The sequence below is a fragment of the Thrips palmi genome, unplaced genomic scaffold, assembly GCF_012932325.1.
Source record: "Thrips palmi isolate BJ-2018 unplaced genomic scaffold, TpBJ-2018v1 HiC_scaffold_1, whole genome shotgun sequence".
Lineage (NCBI taxonomy): Eukaryota > Metazoa > Arthropoda > Insecta > Thysanoptera > Thripidae > Thrips > Thrips palmi.
In genome coordinates, this window is record NW_023144620.1 from 6,212,118 (window position 1) to 6,227,804 (window position 15,687).

At 59.7% G+C, this 15,687-nt stretch overlaps 1 protein-coding gene across 1 annotated transcript in view; it reads left to right on the top strand.

Moving 5' to 3' along the window:
* Positions 1–15,687, top strand: part of LOC117643382 (octopamine receptor Oamb) — a 63,944-nt gene that overhangs the window by 29,018 nt on the left and 19,239 nt on the right. The window contains exon 3 of the mRNA XM_034382240.1: positions 13,989–14,253. Coding sequence (XP_034238131.1) covers positions 13,989–14,253 — 265 coding nt within the window. The remainder of the gene's footprint in view (positions 1–13,988; positions 14,254–15,687) is intronic.

A 15,687-nucleotide genomic window follows, 5' to 3' on the forward strand; every position in this document is an offset into this window, starting at 1 on the left:
TTCCGGAACACCTTTTTCCCCAACCCCGCTGTTTGACGCTGGCACAGCCTCGCTGTTGAGGCTGGCACAGCCTCGCTGTTTGACGCTGGCACAGCCTCGCTTTTGACGCTGGCACAGCCTCGCTGTGTGAGGCTGGCACACCTCGCTGTTTGACGCTGCCAGCCTCGCTGTGTGAGGCTGGCCACCTCGCTGTTTAGCTGGCACAGCCTCGCGGGTTTTGGGGGGACCCCTGGGGGCCACACCCTCGCTGTTTGAGCTGGCACAGCCTCGCTGTTTGACGCTGGCACAGCCTCGCTGTTTGACGCTGGCACAGCCTCGCTGTTGAGGCTGGCACAGCCTCCGGGTTGACGCTGGCACAGCCTCGCTGTTTGACGCTGGCCACCTCGCTGTTTGACGCTGGCACAGCCCGCTGTTTGACGCTGGCCAGCCTCGCTGTTTGACGCTGGCACAGCCTCGCTGTTTGACGCTGGCACTGCCTCGCTGTTTGACGCTGGCACAGCCTCGCTGTGTGAGGCTGGCACAGCCTCGCTGTTTGACGCTGGCACAGCCTCGCTGTTTGACGCTGGCACAGCCTCGCTGTTTGACGCTGGCACAGCCTCGCTGTGTGAGGCTGCCACAGCCTCGCTCTTTTGACGCTGGCACAGCCTCGCTGTTTGACGCTGGCACAGCCTCGCTGTTTGACGCTGGCACAGCCTCGCTGTGTTAGGCTGGCACAGCCTCGCTGTTTGACTCCCTAAGGGGAGAGTACACTCTCCCTAGGGATGGTGAACTCCTGGGAGTCAATGGTCACGAGAGTATAATGCCCCGCCCAGACCGCCGCTCCGGACCCAAGCGAGCAGCGGAGGGGGCGGCGCAGAGGTTGATCAGGAAAGGGTCGTGAGAGATGTAAGTAGAGATAAGCAGGACCACCGTGGGGCGGGATAGGCTGGCCGGGCAGGGCTGCGAGTTTCGCTGCACTGTTAACCGCCTTTGCTCGGCGCAGCGCCCCGAAGGGCCCCGAAAAGCCCCGAGGGACTATTATCAACTTAAAGTAGCTCCAGGCGTTCCAGGTGCGGTGTGGAGTGCACTCCAGCAGGCCAGGATGAATGAGGCTCATTTTCGGCGGAGCGTTTTAAGAGCGACGCGTGAAAAACGCCGCGGCTCTAGTCAAAGCGGCCGGTCGGCGAGGAGGCGTGAGCTGAGCAGCGCGTCGCGGGTTCGAATCCCGGCGGCGCCGCGACGACGCCGACGAAACGCATTCTCCTTTTTCATTCTCCGCAGGGATTTCGCGGGGCTTCCCGCGCTGGGCCTAATTACCATAATCATGCCCCTCTCCCCCTTTTCTCTTTTCCTGGGCGTGACCTGAGCGCCCACACTGCTAGCCGACATTGAAGTCTGACGGATTGCCTCACGTGTGTATGCTTTGTTTTCAAAATTTTCTCCAAGTAAAAGAAGAGGTTTTGAAAAGGTTTCCACGGTGGCTCTGTAGGAGATTAATGTTTCACGGGACTTCCCCTTTAAAAGGGAGCGTTGCCTTGACGCGTCATCGTCAGGGGATTGTTTTAAAGCGATCCCATTTAGCGCGAGGCGGATTCATTTCGGGGAATCTGCACTGGCAGGTTGTGCTGCACGCGCCACCCCGGCCGTACTTTGAGGGAGCTTCCCCCTGAACGATGAGGACCATGAGGACGATGAGGAGGACGACGGGGAGGTCGACGGGGAGGACGAGGGAGAAGACGATGAGGACGACGGGGAGGACGACGGCCGTGCGGACATCTCGGCCGCCAGCACTCAGTGTGGTCGCGGCCACCCAGGCCTCCCTGGCCACCCTAGCCACCCTGGCCACCCTGGCCGGCGGGGCGTGCTATAAGAGCTTCCGGGCCAGGGGAGGGGGAGCGGGGCCGGTGCCCGTTTACATAAGCGGAGGTGAGGGATTTATGGGAAGATATCTTGCACCCCTGCGGTGCCTCTGCGCCGCTCTGCGCCGCCCTGGCGAGGCGCGAGGCGGGGTTGCTGCTCTGGCTGTGCAGTGTGCAGCCGCACAGGGATGGGAGGGGGTGCCACCGCCACCGCCAGGCTGGGTCGGGGTCGGGGCGGACGGACTTTGGGGACCGGACGCGCAAAGGCCGTGAAATGAAGGACGCTGCTCTCTCTCTCTCTCTCTTTCTGCGTCTCTGTCTCTGGCGAATGAATGGGCAGAAAGGGACGTCCGCGTCGTGAGCGGAGGAAGGAGGACGGAAGCTAATTGCAAGTAGTTGCAGGAAGACCACCGCACCGCGCGTCAGCATGGCGTCAGCGTGCTCTGATAGTGTAGCGCCAGTCCCACCGCTTCCCAACGCTCTCGTTGCTCTGTCCCTCTCGCAGCGCATGCTCCATAAGTGCGAGAGAGAGAGAGAGGAGAGAGAGAGAGAGAGAGAGAGAGAGAGAGAGTGTGTGTGTTGCAGAACAGCCTGCGGGGCCCTCAGCCGGCCCTCGTGGAGAACGCCGCTGGCAAATGTTGCGAAGCGCTCGAATTACCTCAGCGAGCCCCCAGGCTCCAGGCTTGCCTCCAGGCTTCCAGCGCCCCCAGCCTCCGGGCGCCACGGCTTGTTAGCATTACTATCACGGGGAAGAAGGAAGGGTGGGCCGAGCAGGGCAGGGCAGTGTACGGCAAGTCCCCTCGGAGCGCGAAACAAGCGAGAAATAGTCGTGTTATTCTTGCTAGTTATTGTTGAGTTGTCTGCTCCTCTTTTTTATCTTTTTTCGAGGCGCGCCTCTGGAGGCGACACACGGCACGCCGAGAGTGAAATATCGAGAGCCCGCAGCGCGCAGACCGCAGCGCAGGGTCCGGATAAGGCGATCTCTCACCCCGCGGGACGGGACGGGACGGCCGCGCCAAGCAACGCGCCAAGCAACGCGCCAAGCGCCCCACGATTGCGGGACGGAGATCCGACGTCGCCCGATCCCTCACTGCCCTATATGTTTCTCATATTTCTCCTCGAGGGAGGGCCATCAGGCGGGAGGAAATAGTCCGAGGCTATTGAAAAATACCCGCTGGGATATGAGGAATACTCTGTGGGACATTATACTGCAGTACGGTGCGTAGTGGCTTTATTTTTGTTAATGCGCTTCAGAAGTAAGGCGCAGAAATTTGTTGCACCGTGAAAATGGGATGGAAGTTTTTTTTTTCGGAGAAGAGTTTACTTGGAGCCCTCGGTCCAGTCTGTCGCGGAAGTTGCCTCGCCTCGCTGCTGCCGCCCCGCCCGTCCAACTCGCTCTGTCTCGCTCCGTTCGCCTCGCTCCGTCCTCGCTCCGTCCTCGCTCCGTCCTCGCTCCGTCCTCGCTCCGTCTCTCCGCCACCCCTGACCGCTTCCGGCACAAGCGCAGCGGTGCCGATGCAGGCCACCGCGGAGACAGCACCTTAACCCGAACGAAAACAAGTCCGTATTTTTCTTCCTTCTGGCCGTCGTCTTCCCCCTCCCCCTTCCCCACGGCCTGGCGCGGCCTCGGAACCAGGTGCTCGGGGGGATACTAGGTGGGGCAGCGCCAGGGCAGCGCGGCGCGCCGAAATTGATTTTTGTTTTTCTTCTGGACGCATCGCACGAACCGTTTTGCCAGTGTGCCCGCCCTCTGCCGGTGATGGGTAGGGAGCAAGTCGTGTGTGGGTGGCCCGCCTCGGCCGCCTGAGGGAGGTCGGCATGGCAGCCGAGACCAGGCGACCCCGCTGTGGCCCGCTGTTGGAGGAGCTCACGGGGTATCGTGGCCCGGTGGCCCGGTTACGCAACAGTTAGTGCTTGAAGCGCTAGTTTTGGGGGGCGGCGAGGGAGGGGGCGTCGGCGTGCATGAAGGCGTAAGGGCGTGGTGGACCGCGCCCCCGCAGCGGCCCCGCAGCCCCGGGGGTGGCGAAGGAGGAGGGGGATGAAGCCATTGTCTGCGTCTTATCGTGAGCCCCGCCCCGCCCCGGCCCGCCGCCACGCACAATGGGTTGCTATCGGCCTGGGCAGCCAGGACGGCCGGTACGTCCGCGACTTCGCGTCGCCAAGTCCAGCGCCCCTCACTCCCTTCCTCCTCTTTCACACCTCGGAGCTCTTCTTTTGTTTTGGGCCGAGATTGAAACGGCGTCCGAGCAGGAAGTCTGGGGCTTCCCCGCCGCGCCGCCAGCTGGCTTAGTGCGGCCGGGAGAAGGCGACTCCTCCCCCCCTCCAGTTCCCCCTCCTCCTTCTAATTCCCCCCACCCCTCCAGATGCAGGTGGCGCCACCTGGCCCACGCGGAAAATTATTCGTCGGGGATTCCGCCATTAAGCCGACGGGGCGACGCCAATATGGTAGCAGAAAGCAATCAGAGGAATCGGGAATCGCGGAATCACTTTGCCGTACTTTGCGGGCCGCGCCGCACTATTGCCACCCCGCCGTGCATTTACGGGGCGCTCGCGTTTTGCACCGCCGAGAGTCATCAATTTGCCAATTTTGTTGACACCGCGGCGGGGTGGGCTCCGCGGCCGGAACACAGCGCAATGCAACACAGGATTGGCCGGCCAGTGCCAAAAATATGGCTCTTTATGCGGCAATGGCGTGGTCACTACAGCAAGTGTGTTGCGCAGAAACCTTGGACGGCTGTTTACTTTCCCTCGACAGGTTTGTCCTTAAGGGCGTCGCTGCCCACTCCGTTGAGGGGCTTTATATAGAGAATCTCCGCCGCGGGGAAGCTCTCCGTGGAGAAGCTCTCTGTGGAGAAGCTCTCCGTGGGGAAGCTCTCCGTGGGGAAGCTCTCCGTGGGGAAGCTCTCCGTGGGGAAGCTCTCCGTGGGGAAGCTCACCTCCGGATACGCGCGAGGCTGCTGGGGGCGGCGTCGCGTCGCGGCCTTCGCGTTTGGGGTATTCGGCCCGAGGGTCGGGGACTTGTTACGTATTCTAATGCCCGCGGTTCCGTGTCTGGCCGTGTTCTCGCACACACACTAACGCGCACACACACACCTACACTCTCTCTCGCGTACACATACGAACACACACCCACATACTGGCGCGTCGCAGTGTCGTCGTCGTGCTCAGCTCTCTCTCTCTCTCTCTCTCTCTCTCTCTCTCTCTCTCTCTCTCTCTCTCTCTCTCTCTCTCTCCAAATGCGATGCTAAACTAAATTTACTTTAGCCTGGCTGCCGCGCGCCTTACCTCGGAGAGCTTTAGCTCACTCTCAATTATTATTCTGCTAAGAACCGATACTCCGAGACGAATTAATTATACATGTATAAAAGGACACCGAGAAAGGAAAGGCCCAATTATTCCACTGTCTTGAAACGTTGTCACCCCCTCCCCTCCGCCCCCTCCCCCTTCAAAAAGAGGAAGGCCGTCCTGGCCGTCGCACCTTGAAAAGGATGGTCTTGGTCTTCAGTTTGTTATTTAAGATGAATGTGTCATCGTGGAACATTAAATCTCATTCAAGAGTTAAAAAGGTTCAAATTTTATCCTGGGTAAAATTCGTGGTTGAACCAGTTTGATCCTAGATGAGCGTTGAACAAGGCACCCGTTTGGAGGGTGTGTGCGGACCTCTGCCTGGGCCACTGTCGCTGTGTTGACCACCACATTCCCGAGTCGTCGCTGTAATCCCCAACTGTCGGGTCGTTCCGGCGGCGCCACGTCGCTCTGTCTCTCTCGCACGCATAGGGCGCCCCGTCTGGGTGCGAGAGAGACAGAGCGACGAAAGCGACTCTCAGACCGCACACCGTACACCACTCGCCCCGCACCCTCCTTGACCCGGCCCTGGGCCCGGCCCGGCCACCCATTTCCCCCGTGAATTCTTGCGGCTCTGTCATCAAGACAAGAGTGCGGCCCGCCCCGCCGCGGGTAAGCCCGTCTCTCTCGCACTCTCGGGGCTGGCCCGCAGGCGTGCGAGAGAGACGGAGCGGTACTGTCAGTCTGCGCGGAACCGCGCGGAACATTTTCTCGTTAATAAAGTGTCCCATTAGCCGGGTGGGTCCCCGTCCGTGTTTGTCGCGCGCCTTCCGGCCTGCTTGCTTGTTTTCCGACTGCCGTCATGTTTGCGGTCCGTCCGCGTGTCTGTCTGTCTGTCTGTCCGTCTATCTGTCTGTCTGTCTGTCTGTCTGTCTGTCTGTCTGTCTGTCTGTCTGCCTGTCTGTCTGTCTGTCTGTCTGTTTGCCTGTCCAGCTAACTGACGAACGGACCGGACGTCCGTGGGGAAACAAAGATGACACATTCCTAGTGGGCGTGTGCGAGACACAAACGCCCCGCGACGGTCCCACGGCGTGGACACACAACAGTCAACTGGCCGGAGCCTGGAGCGAGGACCCTGCTGGAAATCCATGGCCGAACACAAACTTGGGTTCTTCCTGGGGGACGGGACTCTGTCAGTCACTGCAGCAACTCGATTATCTTGGAACCCAGGACCCCTTCCCTGCTCCCAACTTGAAGGAGGTTCCAAACTACTCCACCTGGGTTTTGTAGCGGGTCAGATTTGCGGCCGTCCTCGCCAAGGTGTCGCCATGAAACTTCTTTGACCGAAACAATTCAAAATATAATCAAGACCAACTGTTTAAAATTTTAGAGTAAAAACTTCAGCACTCCTACCAATGTAAAAGAGCTCTTTGTCACGAGCCAGTGGTCCCGCCTCTCACCTTCCCCAACATGTTCAGTTAAAAAGACCTCGTCGTCCCTAAGAGTGGGTCTGCTGTGTCACCTTGCCAGGCAGCCCGGCAGGCAGCCCGGCGCTCGTTCTGCACCGCCTCATCTGCATGAGTGCATAGGTGCTCCGTGCGCCCCTTGTGCACGTCGCCACGGACGTGGAGGCCGTCCGGGACGCCGAGGCCGCCGTGCCATGCCCACCAATTACGACAAGGCGGTCTCGCGACCTTCAAGGACTTTCTGCACGTGTACGTCACGGTCAAGCCGAAAGGGACGAAAAAACGTCCTGAGCGCTGCCGGGCGGACCGCCGGGCCGAGAGCACCTCAAGGGGATGTATACGGGCCGACGTTGCTTCACCTGTTGGCGGACTTGCTGCGCTGCGCCGTCCGGTCCACCGGCATCAACTGACTCACCGTTTTTCCGCCTACCTGCGACGCAAGCCGGCCCCGTCCGCCTCCTCCGCGCAGCCATCCTTGAAACTAGGAGCTCGAGTTGCGGCAGCCCCTCGGCCGCGCTCTCTCTCTCTCTCTCTCTCTCTCTCTCTCTCTCTCTCTCTCTCTCTCTCTCTCTCTCTCTCTCTCTCTCTCTCTCTCTACTCTCTCTCTCTCTCACTCTCTCTCTCTCTCTCTCACTCTCTCTCTCTCTCTCTCTCTCTCTCTCTCTCTCTCTCTCTCTCTCTCTCTCTCTCTCACTCTCTCACTCTCTCTCTCTCTCTCACTCTCTCTCTCTCACGGTCCTTCCCAAACGCCCCACGAGTGGGACAGAGATGGGAATCGGCCTGCCGCCCGTCCCGGCTTCTCTGCCTCTCCGTCTCTCTACTCAGACCCTCTGAACCCGGCCACCGGCAGCCTCGCCGCCACCAGTTTTGGGGACGGAAATTCTTCCACCGCTCGCCGACTGAGAGGACTCGCAAAAAGATACCTTCCAACTGCCGCGCACCTGCGTGTCACGATGAGTCCTCTCGCCGCAAAGTTGGCTGTACGCATGTGTGTGTGCGTGTATGTGTGTGAGTGAAGTGTATCTCCTTATGGTGTGTAGTGACGGAGTGCGGTGCAGCACTGCTTCTGCAGAAGCTCCGCGCTGCGGCACTGTTGCGATAATTTATTCATGGAAGTTGGCAACCCGGGCGAATTATGTTGGGACCACTGCTCCGCCACCAAACGGGCCTCCGAGCCAAGGCTTGCCGACGGCTTGCCGCCAGGTGGAAGTTGCGTGGGCGTCGTCGCCCGCAGTCCCGGAGTCCCGGAGTCCCGCAGTCCCGGAGTCCCGGCCGAGCCGCGACACCGGAGTTACACCAGGCACCGCGTAAGTGAGGCGGAGAGTAGCAGTTCCCAGTGCCGTTCTCGGCATAATGGATACGCTGTCGCCGGCGTGCAGAAGAGACGACGCTACTACGCGCCAAACTCCCGCTCGGCGCCACCCTGGACTGCGGACAAGTAGTCAAGCGGGCTTCATCTTTTTGCCAGTAGAGCGTGGTACGTGACCGGGCCAGCACTTTTTCGAAAAGGACTCCGCCACGGACTTTGGTTCCCGTTTGATTTGGCGCGCGGCTGTGGTCGTCTGGCCGCAGAGCAGCCGCCCTTCCTGTCCACCGCGCCCCTGCGGCCGGCAGCCCCGGGGCAGCCCGGCTGTGCGGTCGGAGATGTAATTTTATTCCAGACGGTTGAATGCTTTCGCAGCCGCGAGCGAGAAAGAAGCGGATTGTTTGCTTTGATGGTGAAGGGTTCGTTATCCTGCCCGCCACTAGAATCCCTTGTAGAATACTTGTCGTAAAAGTTCGTTCTTCGCGGGCTTTTTTCTTTTCGTGAGTGTTTTTCGTTGTTGTTTTTTTTTCCTCGCTGTACGAGAGCGTTATTGCCACCCCGTTGAACCGAGCGGGCGGTCTTCCCTTCCCAGAGAAGCGTGCGCGAAGAACAGAATTTCTAAAAGCACCCGTTTCTTTCCCTCCTCGCCGAGTCGCACGCACTGCCGAGCTGACCGGAAGTCAGTCAGCTCGCCTCCCGGAAGCAGGAGGGTTGTTTTTCTTCGCCGTTCTCCTCGTGAGGGAGGCTGGGCCGCACCTTTCGCTCTGTCTCTCTCGCACGTTCCCACGTGGAACACGTGACTCACACCCGACTCAGCCTGAGCTTTTCTTTCAGGAGGAACGACGGCTCTGTCGCCTCGTCCGTCTGTCTGCCTGCCTGTCTGTCTGTCTGAGAGAGAGAGAGAGAGAGAGAGAGAGAGAGAAAGAGAGAGAGAGAGAGAGAGACGGGGTGAGCGGCGCGTGTACAGGCTTACCCGCTCGGCGGGCCCCCTCCCCGCAGCCCCGCTCATGTGTTACTCAGCCTCACGCCCCAATACACTTGATGGCAAATTATCGGCTGCACTACTCCGTTTAATTTCCAATTACCTTTTCCCGGCGGGTAGCCGCAGCCGCGCGGCCGCGGTCGGCCGAGCGGAGCTAGCGGAAGCGGAGCCAGGCAGAGCCCCTGCGGTGGCGAGGGTAGGCAGCCCGGCGCACGCGCCTGCCGGGCGGGACGGCCCGCCCCGCGTTCCGCAGGCGGCAAACCAACTTGGCGGATTCTGCAGCGCAGCTACGCCGTAGAATCCTCACAAGGAAGATTTCCCATATCACTTTGAAAATTATGTGCGGCTACTTGGTAACTTTCGTCTGAAGGATCTTTGTTCCTTATTTGGTCGAATGTGGAGGAAAAATGTGTGTTGTTGCAGTGGCGACTGCGCACGTCGTCGTGCTGGAGGCCTGGAGAGTGCCTGGAGAGTGCGCCTGGAGAGTGCCTGGAGTGCGCCTGGAGAGTGCCTGGAGTGCGCCTGGAGAGTGCCTGGAGTGTGCCTGGAGTGTGCCTGGAGTGTGCCTGGAGTGTGCCTGGAGAGTGCCTGGAGCGCCTGGAGCGGCAGGCTCAGTGTCGGCCACCCGCCGCTTGTCAGGCAAACGCCCTAAAACGAGGGCCCCGGAATTGGAGGGTTCGGCAATGATTGCCAGGGCTCGAAGGGCCCTAGTGGGTTCCTCCAAGGGCCCGGCCCGCCGCCCCGCCCCGCCGAGGCCACCTTGTTTGCCCTACCTGGACCATCCCCGCTGTCATTTCCAACGGCAATGTTGTTTAAATTAGCGCCGCACTTTTCAATTAAGTTAGAGCGGCCCGCTGCCGTGAGACTATGAGGCCGTCAGCGCGGAACTTAATTTAGCGCTTTATTTTTTGACCCGCGCGTCGCGCGCTGCTCCACCGATGCCAGGAGGAGGGCCTGGATGGCCAGAAAGGCGGGAGGGGGCCTGGAGGGCGTCCCAAGATCACGGCTCGCCTTCGCGTCGCTCATTTGTTCGGCGGCCCCTGGCCGTGAACCCCAAAGCACCGCGATGAAGGGGGATCAGGGTTCAGTGACGGCGGGAAAATGGGTCCCCTGCAGCAAACGGCCTGCGCTCCCGGCAAACAATCGCAGCGCTAAACCGGCACGTGCGTAGTTTTCTTCCCGCGAAACTAGGCGGCAAGTCGGGTTAACGGCGGTGCTGGTGGCGCGGTGGCACACTGGAAGAGCGGGCAGACGCACCGAACAATGCGCTCCCGCATGGGTGTCACGTCCCCGCTCTCTGCGACGCTTGCAACAACGGCACTCGGGATCCGCCAACCGCGCCAGCCGCGCTGCATTCGCTTTGTGGTTCGTCGTACACCAGGCAGGCCTTTACGGGCGGATTACGGCGATTGTTCCTGTCCACAGCCAGACTGCCTGCCCCTCCAGGGAGATGTCAGCACGACAGAGAGAGAGAGAGAGAGAGAGGGGGGAGCAATATTTTCTATTACCCTTGTTCCCTTGTTGGACTGCCCGCCGCCTGGCGCCGCTCCGCAGAGTCGGAGGCATGCCTCAAGTGCCTGGCTGGCTGCCTGCCTGGCTGGCTGGCTGGCTGGCTGCTTGCCTGCCTGGCTGGCGAGATAGCGCGCAAGTCGGACTGTGCGCCGCTCCTTTTGCGAGATACGGAAGCAGTAACCGACCGCGATGAGTTTGAGTGGTGCGAGTCCCCGCCCCGCGCCGCCCCGCTCATAGTCGAGTGGCATGCTGGCATTCGCTGGCATTCGCTGGCATGCTGGCACGCTGGCATCGGCTCCGCGACACTGGGGATTAGGTCTCAATGTCTCCCCCGCCTACCGCGGCCCGCCATCCAGCCAGCCAGTCGCTGCGACAAAAGTTTGCTTCTGCTATACTTTGTGAGCCGGGCGAAAAACATAATCCGCACAATGCCGTTGATGCACCACCACTTTTTTTTTTTTTTTTTTTCGGGATTCTCGTCCGAGCCTCCATGCAGCCTCCCGCTGGTCGCTGGTACTTGTTCTTGCCCTTCACCGAGTTGCCCCGCTTGTTGAACGCTCGCCCCAACTTTCCTCGGAATATTCCACCCACCCGCGGAACGGCCCGGAAAGCCGCAGCTGCGGCACGCATTCGGGCGCGCCCACACCCGGACGCTCGACTGCCGCCGCATGCCGCGCGCTGTCCGAGTTCGGACGCGTGGGTGGACGAGGAAGTCTCGGCGCGTCGCGTTAAGCTCAACGCAAAGGTCGCTCGGTCCACTCGGCCAGGCCTGCCTCAAAGATAAAGGCTTTCCAGAGACAGTGCAGGCGTACGGATGTGCTTCCCGACCACCTTCGCGGCGCCCCGGCTGCAGTCTCCACTGGCTCTGCTTGTCGCCGCGACGAGGCTCGAGAGGCCCTCGTCGTAATTGGAGGTCCACTCCAGAGACAGCCCTGAGCCGTCTGGCCCGAGGCAGCCCGGCAGCCGGCAGTCCGGGGTGGCTTGGTTTTTGCGGCCGAGGCGACGGCAAAACAGAGCGCCCGAAGGTGTCCGGCCGGAAGGGCCCTCCTGCGGGACCCTTCTGCAGGGCCGCCTCCGAAAGGGCACCGTGACGGCGGGGCTGGCCTCGACGAGCCTCGACGAGCCTCGATAAACAACAATAACATTTCGGCGCGACTCCCGGCGGCGGCACGTCGCGTGCGACTCTCTCGCCGCGCACCTGCTGCAGACTGAGAGTCGTTTTCGTCGCCCCGTGTCTCTCGCACCTGCACCGGACGCGCCGCGAGCGCGAGAGAGACAGCGACTCTGCAGGTGACGACCGCCCCGTCTCCGCAGACTCCCACGCACCTCCGCCCCTTCGATTTCCTTTCACCTCGGCGGGGTTTTACTGGTTTTACTGGGTTTACTGGGTTTACGGGTTTTACTGCGCGGGCCGAGACTGGAGGTAGTAAAAACAGAGGCACGAGCTGCCAGCCCCGGCGGCAGCGACAGCGCTGCAGCAGTCAAGGAGGACGAGGAGGCCCAGACCAAGGCCCGCCACGGCCGGACCGAGACGAGGCCACGTCCCTGATCGCTTCAGCCACGTGTTTTTCTTCCCGCCTTTCTGTTTCTTCAATTGTGATGTGTTTTTGTTGGGGTAGGTTCCCGGCGAAGGCCCGGAAACGAAAGAATCGCGGTTCATTGTGTGTCTGCTGACCTACCTCTCACTTGCCCATGTTTATTTATCCGCTAATTTTTTTTATTTTTTTTTTAAGATACTCCATGAATCTCCCTCCTTTTTTAATGAAAATGTGTGGCGGCGTGAGACGAGGAAGGCAAGGAGCGGCTGCCGCGGATTCAACTTGCTGCAAAAACAAAACTTTGGTCATCAATATTGTTTTTGCGGCGCGCCGCGCGCCGGTTTTAAGCCGCCGCGTGATGGGGTGTGAACTTGCGGACGCCTCGGGCGTCTCGGCCGTCTCCGCCGTCTCGCGCGTCTTCGCCGCGGCGCCGCCACATCGGAGGGGAAGAAGCCCGCGGTTATTTTAAGCAACAAAGGGCAGCAAAATAAAGCTTTCGCGCCAAAGTAGGGTCGGCGGCAGGCTGAGAGCCGAGGCCGGGCGAGAGGCTAGGCGAGGGCACAACACGGAAACAATAATGCTTGTTTTTATGGCGGTCATCCGGGGCATGTGTTGCCCTCCGGCCCCTTCGGCAGACGCCGATCGCACTCAGCGGCGCCAACAAGGGTCGGACAGCACGCCCAGAGAGAGAGAGAGAGAGAGGGGGGGGGGGACCTCTCACTCGGAATGAGCCGCAGGGGCACTGCAAGTCGGTGGTGACAAGTAGTCGTGCCGTGCCTCGGGGAGGAACGACGGAAACTTGTCGTTCTCCCGTTTTCCTCTTATTTGGTCCCAAAGCGTCAAGGGCTATTTTTGATCGCACTCACAATTCTCTGTCTCTTTTTTCCTTTTTTTTTTGTTCAGGCATAAAGTTTGAAAAACAACAACGGCGGGCGCACGATAAAACAGTCCTTGGTCGCGGTATCCTCTTTTCCGGCGCCTCCGTCGTGCATCACGGTGCCAACGGCACCCTCGTGGTGTGTTGTGTGTGTGTGTGTGTGTGGGTGGGTGGGTGTGTGTGTGTGTGTGTGTGTGGGTGTGTGTGTGTTTTGCCCTGACTTTGTGCACATGCACGTGTGGGTTATGTGCATGTCGTGAATCTTCCCTTTACAACAGCGCCTCGCTCGCTGTCACCATCTCGTCTGCGAGTGTGTGTGTGTGTGTGTGAGGGTGTGAGGGGGGTGGCTTGCGAGTGTGTTCGTGCGACTGTCTATGTCTGCCTATTTGTTTTGGGTGTGTATGTGTGCGTGTGTTTTGTGGGAGGTGGCGCAAGTGGCGTGTTCGTTTGTACCATGAGTATATGCAGCCGGGGTGCAACGGTGTGCTTCGAAGACTCACTTCATGGGTGCTCGGTCATACACCCCTCATGGCAAACGTGTGTGTGTGTGTGTGGTGTGTGTGTGTGTGTGTGTGCTGAGGTGGGTGTGTCCGTGTGTACGGACCTAATGGATTACCTCTAACGAGTTCTGCCCTGCCTGCCGGGCGGGCGCCCTACCGGCCCTGCCCCCGCCGCGGCGTCCCCCAGGCCGGCTCCCCTTACCGTCGCTACCGAGCCCTGCGGCCTGCGGTCAAGATATCCCGCCACTGCAGCCCCGTGTTTGTTTGCGTCTGTGTGTGTGCGTGTGTGTGTCCCTCGCCGACACCTGCCCCGTAGGTGCGCAGAGAGAGACGTAACACGGACAGGTGTGTGCGTGTGTGTGTGTGCCGCTGAGTAACTGGCTGGCTCGTCGGGTGCACTAACTTCCCCCTCCTGCGACTAGTTGCTGATTAATGGAGTGATACGGGCAAGTGTCCGAGACGTCCGCCGGCGTCTCCTGAGCGCGCTGTGCCGACGGGGCCGGCGCTGCGCTGGGCCGCTGGCGCTCCCCCATGAAAGGAGGGCGTCTGCGTGTGTGTGGGCGCCTTCCGCGTCCGGCGTTGTCGCAAACAAAACCCGACAAAAACTCTCCTTTCACTTGATTGCGCTGTCCTTGTCTCGCCGCGGGCACCACCTGACCCCTGCGCTGCCCTTTCTGCCCCCAGGTGTGGATCTTCGGCGATGTGTGGTGCTCCATGTGGCTGGCCGTGGACGTCTGGATGTGCACCGCGTCCATCCTGAACCTGTGCGCCATCTCGCTGGACCGCTACCTGGCCGTCACGCGGCCCGTCACCTACCCGTCCCTCATGTCGAACCGGCGGGCGCGCTGGCTCATCTTCGTCGTGTGGGTGCTGTCCTTCGTCATCTGCTTCCCGCCGCTCGTCGGCTGGAAGGACCGGGGCATGACCACGGTGGACGAGTCCTCGCTAGGTAAGCAAAACGCTTTCTCTCAAGCACTTGTCGATCAATTTCCGATGCATGAATTCAAAGTGGTTTTTGGCCCGTCCCGTTTATTTTTTGTATAAAAAATGACGGAGGGACGGGCATATAGTATGATGCATATGCCACGCACAAAGACCGTGTTTCTAGGTCTCAGGTGTCGGTTTTTTGTTTGCCGTATACGGCTTTCGGTCTGCCTCGTACGGTTTTTGATTTGCCGCATACGGTTTTTTGTTTGCGGCACACGGCTTTTGGTCTGCCTCGTACGGTTTTTGATTTGCCACATACGGTTTTTCGTTTGCCGTATACGGCTTTTGGTCTGCCTCGTACGGTTTTTCATTTGCCGCATACGGTTTTTCGTTTGCCGTATACGGCTTTTGGTCTGCCTCGTACGGTTTTTCATTTGCCGCATACGGTTTTTCGTTTGCCGTATACGGCTTTTGGACTGCCTCGTACGGTTTTTGATTTGCCGCATACGGTTTTTCATTTGCCGTATACGGCTTTTGGTGTGCCTCGTACGGTTTTTGATTTGCCGCATACGGTTTTTTGTTTGCCGTATACGGCTTTTGGTCTGCCTCGTACGGTTTTTCATTTGCCGCATACGGTTTTTCGTTTGCCGTATACGGCTTTTGGTCTGCCTCGTACGGTTTTTCATTTGCCGCATACGGTTTTTTGTTTGCCGTATACGGCTTTTGGTCTGCCTCGTACGGTTTTTCATTTGCCGCATACGGTTTTTCATTTGCCGTGTACGGCTTTTGGTGTGCCTCGTACGGTTTTTGATTTGCCGCATACGGTTTTTTGTTTGCCGTATACGGCTTTTGGTCTGCCTCGTACGGTTTTTGATTTGCCGCATACGGTTTTTCGTTTGCCGTATACGGCTTTCGGTGTGCCTCGTACGGTTTTTGATTTGCCGCATACGGTTTTTTGTCTGCCGTATACGGGTTTTGGTCTACCTCGTACGGTTTTTGATTTGCCGCATACGGTTTTTTGCCCGTCCCGTTTATTTTTTGTACGGGACGGGCCAAAGTTGCCGATGCATATCGCTACTTTTCCTGTTATCATAAATACATAGACATTTTTGATACGTGAAGCAATGTGTGACCTTCGGTGATTCGTTGAGATCACTTCCGGGGTGCACTGAGTGGGTGGCGGCCCAACGGGATGACGGCGCCCTTCGGGCTTCCGCTGGGCCGCCCCGCCCCACCCTACCCCGCCCCACCCCACCCCACCCCGCCCCACCCCGCCCCACCCCGCCCCCGCGAAGAGCGCTTTTTTCTACGCCCAGCATCACTTTCATCTTCACACGTGCGCGTGAAAAATGTTGACGCCCTCATGAATACCTTGAAGATGAAGGAGGACACGAGGTCGGGGGAACGGCGGGGCAGGGGGGGATTTCGCGGAAGGGGGACGTGGAGGGGCGCACCA